General features: G+C 34.9%; 1 protein-coding gene across 1 annotated transcript; it reads right to left on the reverse strand.

Annotated features, from left to right (window-relative positions):
- Nucleotides 1-12,254: 12,254 nt before the first annotated feature.
- On the reverse strand, nt 12,255-12,758 carry LOC114263291 (uncharacterized). The gene has a single exon (XM_028203788.2). The coding sequence runs from the start codon at nt 12,756-12,758 to the stop codon at nt 12,255-12,257; it is 504 nt and encodes a 167-aa protein (XP_028059589.2).
- Nucleotides 12,759-19,275: the final 6,517 nt, after the last annotated feature.

Genomic DNA, 19,275 nt, shown 5'->3' on the forward strand with positions numbered 1-19,275 from the left:
AAAGTTTAGAGAGTAAAATGAAATTTCTCAAGAATAAAACACTAACCAGGTATTTTGTTGGATGACTTCCTTCCAAGCATGATGCTTGGGTTCAAGGTAGTTTCTTGGCTATACGTCTTTTCTCTTCCCATGTTCTTCATCTACCAATTTTCAAAAATAAAAATAAATTAGTAGTACGTTTTGACTAAACAAAATAATATTTTATCCAATATTTAAATAAAAATAAAATAATAGGTAGAGAGTACGCATCTATTTGTAACGCTTACGACCTTATCTTTCAAAGTTGCAGTTATGAAATTTATTCATACTTACCATAATTTTTTTGTCGTATTTGTATCTAACATTAATAGCATCACGAATGTGAGAATTATGGCACAATATTATTTGGGAAACTAAATTTGAATGCCATTTTCACTTTTCATTTAAATGTTAAATAAGTGTCAAAAAATAAAGGTAAACTACTAATAAGTCATAATAGTTGGACTTAATTCTCATAAAGTCCTATTAAAAATAAATCTTAATAGAATCGTCGTTAAAAATAATTTTTTACATATGTTACTAAAAATTGACAATTATTAACTTTTTTTTTGGTCACAACTTTTATAAATCGTTGCTAAAACTTACAATTAGTGACTTTTTTGTATCGAATTTTTCAAACTGTCACTGAAAGATAAAAATTAGTGACTTTTTTTGTGACGAATTTTTTAAATTGTAGCTAAAACTTATAATTAGTGACATTTTTGTAACAATTTTTAAATTATCATTGAAAATTAACAATTATTGACTTTTTTTTAATAATGTGCAATAAAAAATTTCATTAATTATCACATGACCAATTGGATAATAAATCCATTTAGTAGGACTTATACGCAACTTTCCCACTTAAAATAGTTCCACATAATAATATGGCCATTAGATTACTCTAGTGCTTTAATGCTTCAGATTAAGAATATTAAATAGGGCAAACTTCACTTTACCCCTTGTGATTTGAGGCGTGTGTGGTTTACCCCCTAACGTTTAGAAATAACCACATAACCCCTTGTTGTTTGTGAATTGAAGTGCACTGTTAAAATTCTATCAAATTTAACAGCGAGTGTGAAACACATGCGTGACAGATATAAAGGATTATATACTCATTTTCAAAATTCAAGGGGGGTAGATCACGCATGGAATAAAGCACAGAGGGTTAAAGTACACCTTACTTTCTAAATAAATGGCAAAAATATAGGGGTATTTTAGTCTTTTTTATTAAATTATTTACAAGCCTAACAGTGCACTTCAGTCCATAAATCATAAAGGGTTATATAATTATTTTCAAACATTAAGGGGGTAAACCGCATATGGGCCAAACAAAGTGAAGTTTGCCCTTTTAAATATAATTACTTGTTAGAGAGGATTTGGGCTCTATAAATGACTATTTTAAATGTTCACAAAGTTTATTTCAACAAAGAAGAGATATGGCCACTTCGTCATCAGTGATAAATATTTCTCCTTTGGAATATTGAGTTGGATTTAGTGCTTACTCAAGTAGGACAACAAAGTGAATTTGGGTTAGTATATATTTATTATTTTGGTAATTATTTTTGTTATAATTTTTTGCATTTTTTTTTTATTTTATGTATATTACGTATTCTTTTATTTCCGTAGTTGCATACATTCTTCTATAATCTCTCTCTCTCTCTTTTTTATAATACTATTTTTGGATTTTAGAATTGTGAAGATCTGTTGTAACTTGAGCGATGAGATTTTTTACCTGAGTGACAATAGTTGGAGTTAGCGGTAGGTAAACCATGTTTTGGTTTGGGGTTGGGATGTGATGGATTGACGAAAACTTTTAACTATTGAAGCTATGGTGGATGATTTTAGTGTTCTTTGATTATCCCTTTTTCTGTAAAGAGAGGTTTTTGATAGTATCTTATTTGTTGGAAGTTTTTGTCGAAGAAAATGTATGCAATGTCAGAGCTCTGGCGAGCCATTGTTGCGCTGTGCTAGGTGCTAGTAAAACCATGGGCAAAAACCATGGGTTGGTTTTGTAAACCCTTGGCTGGTTTTATTGGGGTAAATGAGTGATTGGACAGTTCGTTATGTAAAATTTATTTTGTCTACGTGTTGAATTCTCCTAGTCCACGTGTTTTTTTATTGTAATATCTAATTTTTTGGTATAAAATTGATGACTTACCTATACCAAAAAAACATGCCAATGGTTTAGGGGTCCATTTATACTCTTTTATAGTTTAAAGGACAAAGTGACACTTTTCAATAGTTTAAGAGGTCTATTTGTATACTTTTATAATTTATGGGTCAAAATGATACTTCTTAATAGTTTAGAGGGTCTTGGTGTAAATAACTCACAATGTAAATCAAATAAGGTGTTTATTTGTGTCAGAAAAACATTTATTGGAATTCTATAATTTAGAATTTACTACAAATTACTTACCAAGGGCTTCCAAAATAACTAGCTAAGTTGGAATACAAGTATTTTTGTATTCTTTTTATTGCCTTTTCAACACATAAAAAATGTTTCACTTGTAGTTATTGATATTTTTTTTAATGAAGAATGTTGGAAAAAAAAACTCACTTTTTAAGAAGGATTTTGTTAGCAAGTGTTTTAAGAGCTGGAAGTATCCAAAAAAAAAAAAGAAAAATTGGTAGAACTCATAAATTGGTTTGGATCCGTCCATCATACGGTTTGGCATGTTTTTTTAGAGGTTAATTGGTTAGGTTTCGATTCTAAGTAATTATTTTTATGAATAATTGTTAATAATAATAATTAATTATGAATTATTTTTATGAATTGATTTAGGGATTAAAACTCAAGAAACAAGATAAAATCAAAGTGAATCCTTCGTTATTTTTTTATTAATAATTTTATTATGTATCATGTTGTTTCCAAGGTCCTTACACTCCTCATCATCGACATCTCAAACTCAATCTAATCTCGACTTTTTATTTGTGAGGTACTTTTTTTACACATAAAATACACATATTGATATATATGTTTTCATTCCTTACATAATTTGTACCCTTTTTATATTTGGAAAAATTAAATAAATAAATAAATAAAATGTAGCAGAATTTAAGTCTTATAACAAAATAAACTCTTCTTTTGATTTGTTTGCAATCTAAATTATCTACTTGCTTTTTCAGTAAGTAAAACTGCAAAAAAAAAAAATTATAAAAATTTTACTCGTTAAACTCAATGAAAGTGGGTTTTTTTAAGACACTTTCTATACACTTATATTGAGTTTTATGAGAAAAATATATATTTTTTGACAACTTAACTTAACAGAACGATAGATAATTTAAATTGAAAACAAATCAAAAGATTATAGTTTAGAGAATTTTTTCTTTTTTTTTTTGTTGTAATTTTTCCTATTATTTTTTATTGGACACTTCTTATATTATTGAGAATCGCATTGCTTTTGTAATTAACTAGTGTGTATAATATGAAAATTTTGTTGGATTATAATATGAAATTCAAAGTATACCAAAGAAGTTTTTTGAAACTCTTGAATCATGGAACTAAACAGGATTTGAACTATTTTTGCAGTTTGGTTTTGGTTCGATTTCTAAAATTTCATGATTTGTGGTTCCTAAATTTCTATAAGGATAGGTTTAGTACTTGGATCGTCTCATAAACAAATTAAACTTGTATGTAAACACCCATACTAAAAGAATTGATTAATAAGGCTAAAAATGATTATACATCTTTCACTGTTATAAGTCATGTATATTCTCATTTCCAACATGTTAGCAAGTGGCCACAAAGAAGAGACCCGCTAACGATTGATTATTTTTTTTTTTTAATATCTAAAAAAGAGGTTGTGAATTTTTAAAAGTTTATTATTTTTCAAAAAAATAAAATGATTGGAAATAATGAGTATTACCATAAATGTTATTATTATTTATTTAAATATTCAAAATAGAAAACAATGCAAACAGATATTAGTATTAAGTTGGGAATAATATCAATGTAATTAGAATTTTAATGTAGATATTTATTTATATATAATTTGCATATTTTATATTTTTTGGTTAATTACACTTTTTTGGCTAAATTTTACTTTTGTACCTATAGTTTCAATTGGAACAATTTGGTCTCTACACTTTAAGTGCAATTTTAATTTGGTCGTTCTTTTTAAATTAAAGATTAAAATTAACAAATTTTGGACACTTGTTAATTTTCTAAAGCTTACATACATACATACATATATATATATATATATATGCAAAATTAACAAGAATTTAGATGGAGTGACCAAAGTGAAATTAGACATAAAGTAAGGACTAAATTATTCAAATTAAAATTATAAAGATTAAAGTAAAATTTAAGTCAAATTAATAAAGTTTATAATTTATAAAATAAACAATTTAAAAAATCAAGACATGACCCGTGCCTACAGACCCTCAAGTTATCAAATCTAACTTGAGAAACTCAAAAACTCCTAAATAATCAGTGATGAGTATTTTTCCCTTAAAAAAAATTAAAAAGAAAAAAGAACATTATTGGGTTTGATCATATCCCTCTTGTGTTGAGGGGCGAAGCAACAGCGTCTTTTGTTGTAGCTGTTTAGTTTTTGAAACCCCAACTCATCAGTCTACATACCTACCCTTCACTGTCCTTTTTCTTTCTAAACTGAGCATTTCAATGGATTTCTCAAGTGGATTTGGGGTTTTGAAACTCCCTATACACACATCTTGTCCAATTTTCTAGTCAATAGAAGGGATAAAGAACCAAACCCAACTTAAAATTTTGGGTTTTAAACCTATTACACACACATACAAGAAGGATTTTGTAAAGAAATGACAGAGTTAATCTGCATGTGTGTACGTGAATATCTGTATATATACACATTGGTGAATGCGGGTTTTGAGAATTTTGGGTTCCGTTTGGTAAGCAGTTGAAATTATAGTTTCACCCATTGATTTGAGAGTGCTGTTTGTTTTGAGCTTTCAAATCATAATTCTACACTCATTTCTCAAAACTCAATTCAAAACATAATCATTATTTTTCAAAACTCATAACCAAATACATAATTTAAAATTCAATTCAAATTAATATTTTAATTTTTTAAATATTTTAAATATTTAAATATTTTAAATATGTTACGATTTTTTTAATTTTTTAATTTTTTGAATATTTTTAAATATTTTAATTTCAAAATATTACGATTTTAATTTTTTAAATTTTAAAATATTTTATAAAAATAAATTCAAACTCTATTTTAGAAAAATATTTTTAAATATTTTAATTTTTTTGTTATGTATTTGGTTACGATTTAAGTGTAAAGTTGTGAAAGTAGTATGGAGTTTCGAGTTATGTGTTTGGTTATGTGTTTTAAAAATAATTTCTTAATTGAGTTTTGTTTTATGTGTTTAATTACGATTTGAGTGTATAGTTGTTTCAAAATTTAAAATATTAAATTATTTAAATTTTTTGAATATTTATTTTAATTTTTTACTTATTAAATTTTTTAAATTATTTAAATAATTTAAATATTTATGATTTAAATTTTTTGAATATTTATTTTTCAAAAAAATTATTTCTCTTGTAGTATTTTCAATTAAAAAATTGATTAATGTTATTTTTTGTTAATAATAATTTTTTTAATTGAATTTTAAAAAGAGTTTGGTTATGAGTGTTGATTAGAATTTTCAATAGTGTGAAAGTAGTGTGTTTTGTTATGAGTACAATTTGAATTAAGTTTTGAAAACTCTTTTCAAAACCCCTAACCAAACAAATTTTCTTAGTTCACATGTCAAATCAAACTTTCAAAACTTAATTCCACACTCAATTCAACACTCTATTCAAAAACTATAACCAAACAAATTTTTTACACTCAAATTATAATTCCATAACTCATAAACTCATAATACAACTCATACTCTCAAATCATATTTACAAAACTCTACCAAACGCAACCTTGAATTCTTGTGTGAACACTGACAAGTAATGTAAATAATTTGTTCTTATTTAATTTTTTTATTCATATATACGGAGAGAAAAACAGGGGTTCAAAATGGTGAACCAAAAAGGCAGAGGAGGAAGAAATAGAAAGAGAGCTCGCATTTTGGCAAATGGTACCTTGAAAATGGTCAATAACAAACATAATCTCAATGACATTCCCAGGACTAGTACCGAAGTACAGCTAATTCAACAAGTAGCTAATGCAGACTATTGGCATGGAGGCTTCAAGCAGCCAACAACCTTCGCCCAAGCGCAAGAGGGGCCGGAAGAAGAAAAGACTCAATGAAGTTGGCCTCTTCACCCAACAGGTTCTTTCTACAATTAAATTGACAGAGCTATCAATTAAAATAGTTAAATCATTGTGTTCTAAGGGTCGTTATCTTGAACCTGGGGGAGAGTATTGAAAGATTTTCCTCTAACAAAAAAAATAAAATAAATAAGTAAATCATTGTGTTCGATTGATCTATATCAAAGTTGATTTTGTATAATAGGAAACATGACGCTAGTAATCGTTGTATTTTGATCATTGTGTCATTTTAATTCCTACAATTTCAATTGACTCGGTCTTGATTTTGAATTTATAATTTTATCTCAATTTAGTTTAATTGATTACAACTCTTAGTATCTCTTTATAGAAAATATGCACAAAAGTGTCATATATCATATTTTTAGAGGCAAAATTATAAACTTAGTCAATTAATCTAAATCAATTTAGTGATAATTTTCTTTAAAGAAACATTAATAATACTAGTAATTGGATCAAATTAACACAAAATCTAAAATTAAAGACCAAAATTGAACCAATTGAAAGTGTAGAGGCCAAAATGATACAAGATGTAAAATATAAGAACCACTGGTATAATTTGCCCAATATAATAAATGCTGGAAGTCTTTAATAAATAATAAACTAAATTACTAACTACACTTTATATAATATAATAGAATATAAAAAATAGTACAAATCCTTAATAAATCATGAATTAAATTACCAATGACTTGTTACTGTCTGTGGCCCCATATTCATATGGGTGTGTAGGACCTACAAGTTAGTAATTTATATATATATATATATATTATATATACATACATTCATATACACACACAACATCAATATTTTTTATATCTATTTATATCTGCTTATAGACGCTTTCTACTTGTTGCTAACCTAATTCGATTCCATTACCTTACTAGAGAAGTAGTGGAAACAATATCAAAAGGATTACCAAGGGGTTGACAACCCTAGTACTCCCTTATTAGATAGAGGAAATATCTTCTTTTTTATCTGAATTGTATGTAAATTTCAGGTACAAAATCAGTAATTTCTTTTTAGTGAAATAGCAAGGGGTTGACAGCTCATCTTTTATTTCTCTAAATGAGTGTATTTATAGAAGTGTAAGCTAGTATGAACACAGTGTGAAAACACTTCTGAATGTATATGTGATAGATTAGGGTTAGGGTTAGGGTTAGGATTAGGATTAGGATTACTTGCTCATCTTACTCATCTTTCAGTTTGATTCACGAGATGAATCAAATTCAATTTATTTATTTATTATTATTTTTTTAGTATTTGTTTACTAATCTTCTTACTATGTTTGTGGGTTCAGATATTGGTTGGAGTTTGATTGTTATGAATTTCCAAATCATTTAATTATTGTTATTATTATTATAGTTGTAATATCATGAATCATCCTATTTAAATTGGTGAAAACAAATTCCGTTACCTTTGATTTCAATCGAGTGAGGCTCACTCGGCAATTTTCCAATTTTATTTTTTATCTTTTGGTTTTAGCTATTGAATCTGTATATAAATTTAGTTTTGGGTTTTATTTGATTAGTCCATACTTAATTTTTTTGGTTCATATTTATTATGCAAATACTAGGGACCACCTTGAGTCAATTAAAAATTATTTCATTCTCTAAACTCACTTGGTGAATTATTTTAGATTATTAAATTTCATTCGTTTTGGATCTAATTGAATGTATTATGAAATTATTTTAGGTATGAATTTTTGATTATCTTCTACTGAGGTAGGAATTGAATGGCTTAGAAATTATCCAAAGAATTTAATACTAAATTCCCATAACAATGTTAAGAAAATCCCATAATTGAAGTTTTTTTGTTTGTGTGTGTGTGTGTCTATAGTACTTTAATTGACTTTTGTTTGTCACAGCCTTCAAATTCATACCTTATATGTTAAGTGAGTCCTTTACACAAGTATTATCATTTTGTCCAGTATAATCTATTTTGAGTAAAGTGGCATCTTGATCATATTAATCATTTCCACCTATGAAGTACGAACTACTATTTGGAGGTCACGTATAGGTGGGTGGGAGTGGGGTGCAAACCACTGTTGGTGATTCACAATGAGAGGTTTAAAAACTGAACCAAACTGAAATTCAATTCACTCAAAATAAATTCTGAAAAACAAACAGGGCACTCTTCCTGTTCTTTCTCCCACACTCTCATCTATATCTGATACACCATACACAACTATATATATAGATAAACTAGCAGTGTGAACATATTTATTGTAGATACAACTATCAGTGTGAATGCATTTAATGCGTACACGGCTATCAACCACTGCATTGAATGCAGCAACCAACGCATTGAATGCAACCTCTAATCAAGATTACTTCATAACATCCCCCCTTAATCTTGATTCTCCATGCTGCTTCATCCCGAGCATTATCTTCATTCTGTTGAACATATCATTTTTCAATGGCTTCATGAAAATATCTGCAAGTTGATCTTGAGATTTGCAAGGAAATAATTCCACCTCTTTATTTTTCACATGCTCTCGGATGAAATGATAGCGGGTGTCAATATGCTTACTTCTTTCATGATATATTGGGTTCTTTGCCAATGCAATTGCTGAGCAATTATCAACATAGATCTCAGTGGGTGTTTCTTGTGGAAATCCCAAATGCTTCAGTATGTTCCGTAACCATATTGCATGGCACACAGCTGAGTTGGCTGCAACATTCTCAGCTTCGCAAGTTGATAATGTCACAATGGCTTGCTTCTTGGACGACCATGTGAAGGCTGTATCTCCCATAAAGAAAGTAAATCCCGTAGTACTTTTCCGTTCATCCAAGTCACGTTCCCAGTCACTATCTGAGTAGCCAACAAGATTGAAATTATCAGTTAGTTTATAGAATAAACCATCATCAACTGTACCTTTGATGTAGCGAAGAATCCTCTTTGCTACATAAATGTGTGACTGATCCGGTGTTTCCATATATCTGCTTATTAGTCCTACTCCATAGAGTATGTCTGGCCTAGTGCAAGTAAGATAGCGAAGACTTCCAACTAGGCTCTTGAAATAAGTTGGATCCACATCACCTGCCTTCGTACCTTTTCTGAGCTCCACTCCACTGTCTGCAGGAGTGTTCACTGGATTGCAATTCTCCATTCCATATCTCTTGAGAATTTCCTTGGCATAGCCACTTTGGGAAATAAAAATTTCATCTTTTCTTTGTGCCACTTCAATGCCGAGAAAATGAGCCATCAATCCAATATCTGTCATTTCAAATTCTTGGACCATGCTTCTTTTAAAGTCTTTGAACATGGCTGGATTGTTTCCGGTGAAGATTAGATCATCAACATAAAGACAAGCAAGCAACATGCTTCCATCAGCTTCCTTCTTTAAATATAGTGCGTGCTCATATGGACATTTTTCAAAGCCATTGTTATGAAAATACTGATCAATTCTAGTATTCCATGCACATGGAGCTTGCTTCAATCCATAAAGTGCTTTCTTCAATTTGTATACGTTGTCTTAATGCCCATTCTGAACATACCCCGAAGGTTGTTCAATATAGTTTTCTTCTTTAAGGAAACCATTAAGAAATGTAGATTTCACATCGAGTTGATAAATCTACCACTTATGCTGGGCAGCCAAAGAAATCATTAGCCTGATAGTTTCTAATCGGGCAGCTGGAGCAAACACCTCTCCATAGTCAATTTTAGCTCTCTGCTTGTAACCTTTTGCTACTAACCTGGCCTTGTAGCGCTGCACTTCGCCTTGTGCATTCCTCTTTGTCTTGTATACCCATTTCACTTCAATGGGTTTGTGCCCCTCCAGTAGACTGGTAAGCTTCCATGTGTCATTTTTCTCAATGGCATGAATTTTTTTATCCATTGCTTTCTTCCATTTATCTTCTTGAATGGCTTCTGAGAAGGTAAGTGGATCACTATCTGCGAGTAGGCAGAACAAATTCAGATATGCTTCTTTTGTAGCTTCATATATCTCCTGCAAATTTCTCATTGGTCTTGATTGTTTGAAAAAACTATCATCTGATGATACTGATAATGATGCAGCGCTTCTGTGAGAAACTGGCGATTTAGGTGCAGGTGTTCTATGTGGAGGAGTTTGTGGCTCATCTTGAACTTCTCTTATAATTTCAACCGGAGCTTTTGATGTTTCTTCTTTAAGAATGAGTTTTGTATCTTTAACAACTTCATCTTGATTCCAGTTACAAGCTTCTTCTTCTTCAAATATCACATCTCTACTCATGATCACCTTTTTGGTAATGGAATTATACAACTTGTATCCCATTGTTCTATCTCCATATCCGACAAGGATACATTTTTCTCCCTTATCATCGAGCTTGGTTCTTCTGGAATCTTGGTGTATGCAACACACCCAAATATTCTGAGATGGTTGACACTTGGCTTATGTGAACTCCAAGCTTCTTTTGGAGTCATAGAATGAAGGCTCCTGGTTGGACATCTGTTCAACAAATACACAACACATGATACGGCATCAGCCCAAGATTGCTTGGGCAGTCCCTTTCCTTTCAACATGCTCCTTGCCATATCTAAGATTGTGCGATTCTTCCTTTCAGCAACACCATTCAGCTTTGGCGTATAGGATGGTGTTGTTTGATGCTTGATTCCATGCTCTTTGCAATAATTCTCGAAAGCATCTGATGTATATTCTCCACCTTGATCTGATCACAATGTCTTGATGTAGTAGTCGCTTTGCCTCTCTACAAAAGCTTTGAATTCTTTGAAGATACTGAACACCTCCGACTTTCTTTTAAGAAAATACACCCATGTCTTCCAGCTATAATCATCAATGAATGTGAGAAAATATCTATTCTGTCCATTTGACATTCGCTTCAATGGACCACGCACATCAGTGTGCACTAGCTCCAGCGGCTTTGTTGCTCTCCACTTCACTTCTTTGGCAAATCTAGTTCTGTGATGGTTGCCATGAATACAACTTTCACAGACTTCATTAGTATGAGCAATATGAGAGAGCCCTTTCACCATATTCTTTCTTGACAACAACTTCAAGCTTCTAAAGTTGAGATGTCCAAACCTCAAATGCCATAGCCAACCTTTGTCTTTGATGATGGCACTTAAACACTTTGCAACATCATGTTGGACGTTCAATGCAAACATCCGATTTTTGGACATTCTCACCCAAGCGATCAAATTACCATGATTGTCTTTGATGGTAAGATGACAATCTTTCATGCTAATGTCGTATCCTTTCTCTAGGAGTTGTCTCATACTTAAAATGTTGTTCTTCATGGCAGGAACATAATAAACATTGGAGATGTAATCATGATCTCCATTCTTGAGCTTGATCAGAATATTACCTCTTCCTTTCACTGGAGTCTTTGAAGAATCACCAAATGAGACTTGTGCTTGTACAATCTCGTCAAGCTCAACGAACAACTCTCTTTTACCACACATGTGATTACTGGCTCCCGAATCTAGATACCAAACATTGTTTTGGTTTTCAGTATCTCCATAGTGGACAAACAGGACTGTAGGTCCAACCTTGTTTGTTTCCTCTTCGACAAAATTTGCTTGCTCTCCGGCTTCTGTTGTTGCTCTACTTTGGCATTCATTGCTGTAATGCCCGAACTTGTGGCACTGGTAGCACTGAACATTACTTTTGTCAAATCCTAGTTGGTTGTTGTAACCACCTCCTCTACCTCTTGCTCTTCCTCTTAGAGCAAAGTATGGCTGACTTCTTCCTCGTCTGGCTGGACCTCTTCTACCTCTTCCTCGAAAACCAAAACTTCGGTTATTGTAACCATGACCTTTTTTTTGGCTTCTTTGTGATGTCCCCTTTTGCTCATTTCTGTCATCTCTGAAAGATAGCTTTGATTGAAGAGCTTGCTCTAGAGAACTTGAGGGAGTCTTCTTTTTGATCCTTTGTTCATGAATCTCAAGTGTGCCTATCAGCTCATCGGTGGTCATGGCACTGAGATCCTTGGACTCTTCTATTGTTACAACCACATGCTTGAACTTGGGACTGAGTGATCAGAGAATCTTCTCTATCACTTGAAAAGATTCCATCTTCTCTCTATATCTTCTCATCTGATTAACAATGGTCAATGTTCTGTTAAAGTACTCAGAAATTGACTCATTCTCATTTATGTGTAGCATCTCGAATTCGCCACGTAACACCTGGAGTCGAACTCTGATTGTCTTCTCAATTCCACAGTGTGAGTTGCGAAGAATACTCCATGCCTCTTTAGAGGTTGTTGTTGCTAAAATCTTCTCAAAACTTGACTTATCAATGCCTTGATAGAGTAGATACAAGGCCTTTTTATCTCTCTTCCTTAAATCTTTTAACGTTGTCTTCTGAGCATCATTTAAATTTCTTTCATTTGCGAGAGTAGCTAGCTCGTCATATCCTTGATCCACTAACTCCCACAAATCTTGTGAGGCTAGTAGGACTTGCATTTCAATACTCCAATTTTCATAGTTCTCCTTGCTGAGTTTTGGAAACTGGAGCTGAAATAAGTTGTTTGTGTTGGCCATTGGTTGTCTTTAAAAACCTGTAAATTTTTAGGATGGAATTTGCAAATTCTGACCGTACAGATGTGTTCGAAATACTCCAAATAGTTGGAAAGCACTATTGGATCACTAGAAACAGACTCCGAATGGCTCAGATCAAGCCAAAACAAGTTGAACGGTTCAGATCTGTGGCTGCACCTTAGCCGCGTCACACTGGATTAATTGTAATAACCCTCACCACTGATTACTAATTAAGCTACTAATTACTGCTAAACTGAGACTGATCATGATAAGTAATTGAGCTGACTGAAAACTGAACTGATTGATTGAATGTGCTAGTTTAAATGCATATCTATCTGTTGACTGTTAAGCTATCTGTTCATGTTTTATGCTTTAAACTGCAAATTGAAGGCCTTATCGGCGGCCGAATCTGAAATTGATTAGTGATATGTGTTAATCATAATTTATGTGATTTTATGTTGTATTTATCTAAAATTTGTTTTGGTATGATTTAATTGGATTAAATAAAGATAAATTGCAATAGTTGGCTTAATTACCACTTTGCCACCTAGTGGCCCACCTTATACAAAACATATTGAGCTTCATTACATTCATACCAAACATTTCATCAGCCTTTTTCCTTGAGAGCTAGCCGACCAAGAGTGAGAGAGAGTGAGAGAATTGAGTTCAACTTGATGGTTTGCTTGGAAATTGGAAGAATTGTTAGAGAATTTGCCAAATTGAGCCTCTAGACTTGTGATTGGAGACCTAAGGTAAAGATTCTATCCCTTGGTTTATGTATTTAAGTTGTATCTTCATGAATCATGAAAATTTAGTAAGTTGAAGTCTAGAATTGATTCTATATGTTGAATTGAAGCTCATTTCATGCATGCATGCCTATATTGAGGAGTTTAAAATTGTTTTCATGGAAAATGGTCATATGCATGTTCATATTTTTGCTAAGGGCCATGAATTTATCTTGTTTTGAAAAGAATTGGCTCAGTTGAGCTAGCATTTGAAGCTTTGAAGTGTTTAAATTCCTGCATGTTCCATATTAGTCTTGTTCATGAAAATTGGTTTGAAATTGAGTTTAATTGAACTACCTTTGGGTTTTGATTTCTCAAATTGACCTTTGAAACATGTTATATTACGAGTTTTGAAGTGTTTTCCAGAAAATTAGCCCAAAAGGATCGAATTTAGTATATTAAAACTTGTTTTTGAGCTTGAGGTTCAAATATGGAAATTCCAGATTTTGGACTCTGTAGACACCACATTTTTGACCGACCTTAAGACTCAGACATCACCGATTGAGTGCTTGGTGATGTTGTATATTGTGTTCGTTCTGAGGTTGCGGAGTCTCGGCTGCGAGCCTTGCCTTCAGACTTCGGGGCTCTTTTGTGCTTTGCCTCGGTTTGCGAATCAGGTCTTGTTTTCTTTGTTTTCTCTTCCCAAAGGGAGGGAGAGGTCTTGTAGATCATCTCTCAGTGGCCGTAGGCCATTTTTCCCGTTTGGAGCCCAGTTCTCGGTTTTCGGAGCCGTCGGCCGTGTGCCTCGGTTCAGAACTGCTTAACCACCTCCGTTTGCTCCGGTTTTCGGCATACACCTTATTTCCTCCCTTTTGAGGAACATTGTGGCCCGAGAGACCAACTTCGTGGTCGAATGCCACCTCCAGTGCTTAACAGCCCATTTTCGGGGCCCCGGGCAGCGCGTTTCGGTCCCCGAATCTCCGTTTTGCATCCGTTTTGGTTCATTTTTGGTGGAGACCTTATTTTCATTGATAGAAAGCTTGTAGGAGGGTGGGAGGCCAACATTTTTTCTGAAAAGCTAGTTTAATTTCTTCATCGCTCTCTGTCGCGCGTTTTCCTCACTAGAAAGCTAATGTTGACCACTCCCGGGCCACTTTCTTTAGCCCTAAACCCCATATTTGTGTTGTACACACCTGGGAGGCCACCAATATTGGTAGGCCGGCCAGTAATTGTCCCTGACCCTTTTGAACCCCTCTAAAAAGTGTTTTTTTTCTCTTTCCTAGTTCACATTTTCTGGGTTTTGACCACATATTTGTGTTGTGCACACATGGGAGGCCACCTTTTTGGGGTGGCCGGCCAGCAATTTTGATTGACCCTTTTGACCCCTGGTCGGCCGGCCAGGGGGGGTGCCCGGCCGGCCCCCTGAACCTTTTGAAGCTGGTCGGCCATGATCCTCTCTCCAAGTGTATTCCAGTTGTGCCAACTGTTTCCCCCCAGATCTTGTATCCGAGGGGCTGCCTTTTGGGGGGGAAATTTAAATTTGTTTTTTCCCCCCTTTCCTTGGCTTCTCTTCCTCTTTAGAACCAGCACTCTACCACCATTTTGGGAGGTTACAAAAATTGTTTAGAGCCATTACATACAATCCTCCATCTCTCTCTCCTTCAACCCTCCAAACCCTAAGAGTCTTGCACCATTTGCACTACAACCCATAGCACCACACCTCCACACTCTATTCCAGCAACTTGGAGGCCATTTTCAGAGGTTGGAAGCTCAGAAATTTGGTCCAAAAGCTGCTGGTTCACTGCTCTTCAAGGGTAAACACACATTTCCCTTAAACTTGTATTTTTTTGCTTCATTTATAAGCCATACTTGCTTACATTTTTGAGCTCCGACCTAAACTGTAAATAGTCATATTTTGAGCTCCTATTCATGTTTGATCAAGGACTTTTTGCTGTTTGAGGTCTTCTCCTTACCCTTTGTGTTTAATCTCTCTTTTAGGCCTATTTTTGCATGGTATTTTAGTCTTATTTGTGAGCTGTTTTGGATTTTATCATAAACTGTAAAATGTCTTGTTTTGAGCCCCTCTTCAACTTTGTTGAAGGTCTCTCCTCTGTTTGAGGCCAGCTGCTACCACTTGTCTCTTTATCCCTCTCTTAGGCCTTTTTCGTGCATGTTGTTTTAGCCTCACTTGTGTTTATTTTCGAGACTTGATATAAGCTGTAAAGTGACTTTTTTTGAGCCCCTCTTCAACTTTGTTGAAGGGCTCTCCTCTGTTTGGGGCCAGCTGCTGTCCCTTGTCTCTAATCTCTCTTTTAGGGCCATTTTTGCATAATAGATTAGCCCTATTTGTGTTCACTTTTGAGATTTGTTATAAACTGAAAAGAGTCTCCTTTTGACATCATCTTCATGTTTTATTGAGGGAATTTTCTTGTTTGAGGTCATATGCTTCCTTGTATGCTTGATTGTCCCTTATTTTGAGCCTTACACCTAAGCTCTTGTTGCATGCTTGGTTTGGCCTTCTAGCCATTGCAATCCAGTGGATTTTCAGTGGCTAGCACACTGTTTTGAGCCTCCAAATCAGAGGGGGGTGACCCCCTCTCACCTTGACTTGTTTGATGGTCATTTTTGGCCTCCCAAAGAGACCCTATCTTGCATGCTTTGAAGTCACTTTCCAGGGTTAATTTGGTGAGTTCTAAAACTATCATATTTGACTCTCATAGTTGCTTATGCCATGCTAAGTGTCCACCTTGTATGTGCTTAATAATCCATTGCATGGCCCTCTAAAGGAGCTCATCATTTTTGCATGTATTGGTCACATCTCCATGGTTATTTGGGAATATTTTCACATGTTTTATTCACTGATTTTTGCTAGTTTGGTAAGATTCCATGCGCATCCTATACTTGCCATATAACTCATGTTTGCTAGTCAAAGTTGCATGCTATTTTAGTCCATCTTGCTAGCATCTTTTGGCCATGCTTTGAACTGGAAATGTTCATGTTTTGGGACTGCCTTGGCTCTGTCTTTAGACTTCATGATCAAATAATGCATGCTTTGTATAGCTATAAGTCATTCCATGTGCCTAGTTTCGAGTTTCGGGGTTCATCTCATGCATCGGGTGCCATTTTTCCATGTTTCAGGGCTGTTTAGCATCATATTTCAGTGCTGAAATTTGTGAGTTTGTATGCCATCTTGCATCCCTTGCCATGCCTTGTTAGAGTCGCATGTTATGCCTACGATCAGTCCTCGGTTTGCGTGCATGTGTGCACGCATTTTGATAGTCCCATTTTCACCTAATGGCTACTGATGTGAGTGTGGCTGAGGTCCACTCATGTTGGTGTAAGTCCATCGTGCATTGTGTATGCCATTTCATTTCGCAACATTGTGTATGCTAGGTTGTATGTTAGAGCATTGTGTATGCCTCGTTACATCGCACATTGTGTATGCCATTTCATAGCATTGTGTATGCTAGGATGCATGTTAGGATCGCATTCATGCATGTCATGCATATTGCATAGTGCTTGGGATAGAAGTTAGCCCAAGCACGGGAAACGAGGGATGTTTCGTACTACGAGTGACGGAACGTGTCTCAATTCCCTGTCGTCGACACTCCGGATTACCCATGATGGAGTTTAGGCCTTGTTGTGTCCATATGCGCATTCATTTCATATTGAGTCATGCAAATCGACTCCTCGGCCATCATACATCAAGATGCGTGATTAGTGGCACGAGGATCGAGGACTACACTCCCTGAAGAGTAGTCAAGCACACATATGTGAAAATACATTGCCATGCCCCTTTCTTGCTCTCTGTTGCAGCAAATTAGAAACTGGCAGTCTTTTGGAGCTTCGCGCAATATTCTGAGCTTAATTGTAAACAGAGGCGAACCGGGGCATCGCAATGGATTTCTGTGCAAGGCAACTCGAGCATGCATCATCCATCATTCAGAACAGAGCTGAGGCGGTCCACGGATTTGCGTGCAATTTACTGCTTTCCAAGATTAATTTGCTAATTAATTAGGATTTTGTACTTATTCAGACTGTACTATTTATTCGAGACTGCATATTATTTATTCGGACCCTCCGAGCAAGGGCACAATTGTAATAAGTGTGCGTGCGTGTGATGTATGTCTTCCAACCCCACATCTTTCTCCCTTTTATTTACTAGCTTATGATGGTTAGATTAGGGCATATTTCAATTAGCATACAGTATGATAGCATGATTGCATTCATTCATCTATTTTGCATGCACCGGGCTCGGCTCATCATACTAACTGCATTTGTATTTCAATTTCGAGTTGAATACTTGTTAGCTGTAGCATTTCACATGTCATTTTAGAATAGCCGAGCCTATCTTAAGTTGCATTTTTGCATGTGTTGCACTAGGCATTTTCAGCATAGTTAGGACTGATGCATGGATTTCTAATTAGCTTCTGTTTTGGCTTGGAGTACTCGGTAAGTACTCATGCTTTAGCATCCTTGCATGCGTGTGAGTGACTGCCATGATAGCATGCTTGCCATGAGGCTAACTGCTTATGTGATATAACTGCCTGAATGCCTGTGGGTGAAGGTTGGGTTATTTGAATTGGAACAATTCATTAATTGTGAGTTTTAAAGCCCACTAGATAGTGGCAAAATCATGTTTTCTTAAGCCCACCCTAGGGTGGCAAATCCACGTCTTAGCCTACTTGCGGGTAGCACCATCAAACCATTTTCAAATAAACAAACATGAAATGTTTTGTTCCAATTCAGGCGACCCAGTCTATACTTGTATGCTGTGCGCATCACATAGTAAATCTAGGCTAATAACCGGAATAAGAACACATAATGTTTTCAAAAATAGATATCATGGTTAGTAGAGGCCGATCTTTGATCGGGCGAGCGGGGGTGCTCACGAAGTGACCTTCCCCAATCGTACCCAAGTTCCCGAGGCGAGGCAACTTTGGTGATGACGGACACGTGGCCTTAGGCACGAGTCAGGGTTTCCTAAATTCCTCAAAATAAAATATTTAGGTGGCAACTCTGTATCTGGCAAAGCAGTCCATGTTTGGCACTTTTTTCAAAAAAATCTGTTTTCTCAAAACGATTTGCCGGATTTGGACTCTTTGGTTCAGATTGAGAATTGTGACAATTTGAGTCCAAACTGTAGTGAGCCCAAAATGAACAGAATGGGACCCATCCTCCCGGGGCACTCGGGGACGTCTATAGACTCACGCTCGAGCGAAGTGTCTGGCACTAGAGCGTGAAATTCGTGCATCTAGCACTTTACACTGTTTTACAGTCCGCTCGAGCGAGGTATTGAACGCTCGAGCGAAGACTTGTTTCACACACTCGAGCGGGTATCGAGCGCCCAATCGAGCGTGATTTTTACACATCCAGTACTTTTTCAGTACGCTCAAGCGGGAAAGTTTACGCTCAAGCGGAGTCTTTTGTTTGCATGTCCGCTCAAGCGGGGAATCCCACGCTCGAGCGAGACCCTTGTTTTCTGAAAACTCTGAAAATGTTTTCCAAGTGCATCTTTGCATCCTTATTTCATTCTAGGCATTCTTAGGCCTAGTTTAAGGCATCTTAATGAGGATATTGATGCAGAACCACACCGAGCCAAGATAAGGATTAAGTTATTATTTTCTCAACTGTGTAGCTTAGTGTGTGTTCATTCTGCAACTGTGTAGGATTGGCTTTCGGAGACGCGCTCTAGCTTATCTGTAACCCAGAACTCTGTGAGTAACAATGTTGTAAAGATATGTTCGAAAATGAATATTTTCTGAATGATCAATTGAATTGTTTTCTGAACTGTT

The sequence above is a fragment of the Camellia sinensis genome, chromosome 15 (assembly GCF_055761805.1).
Source record: "Camellia sinensis isolate YWXY chromosome 15, ASM5576180v1, whole genome shotgun sequence".
NCBI classification, from domain to species: domain Eukaryota; kingdom Viridiplantae; phylum Streptophyta; class Magnoliopsida; order Ericales; family Theaceae; genus Camellia; species Camellia sinensis.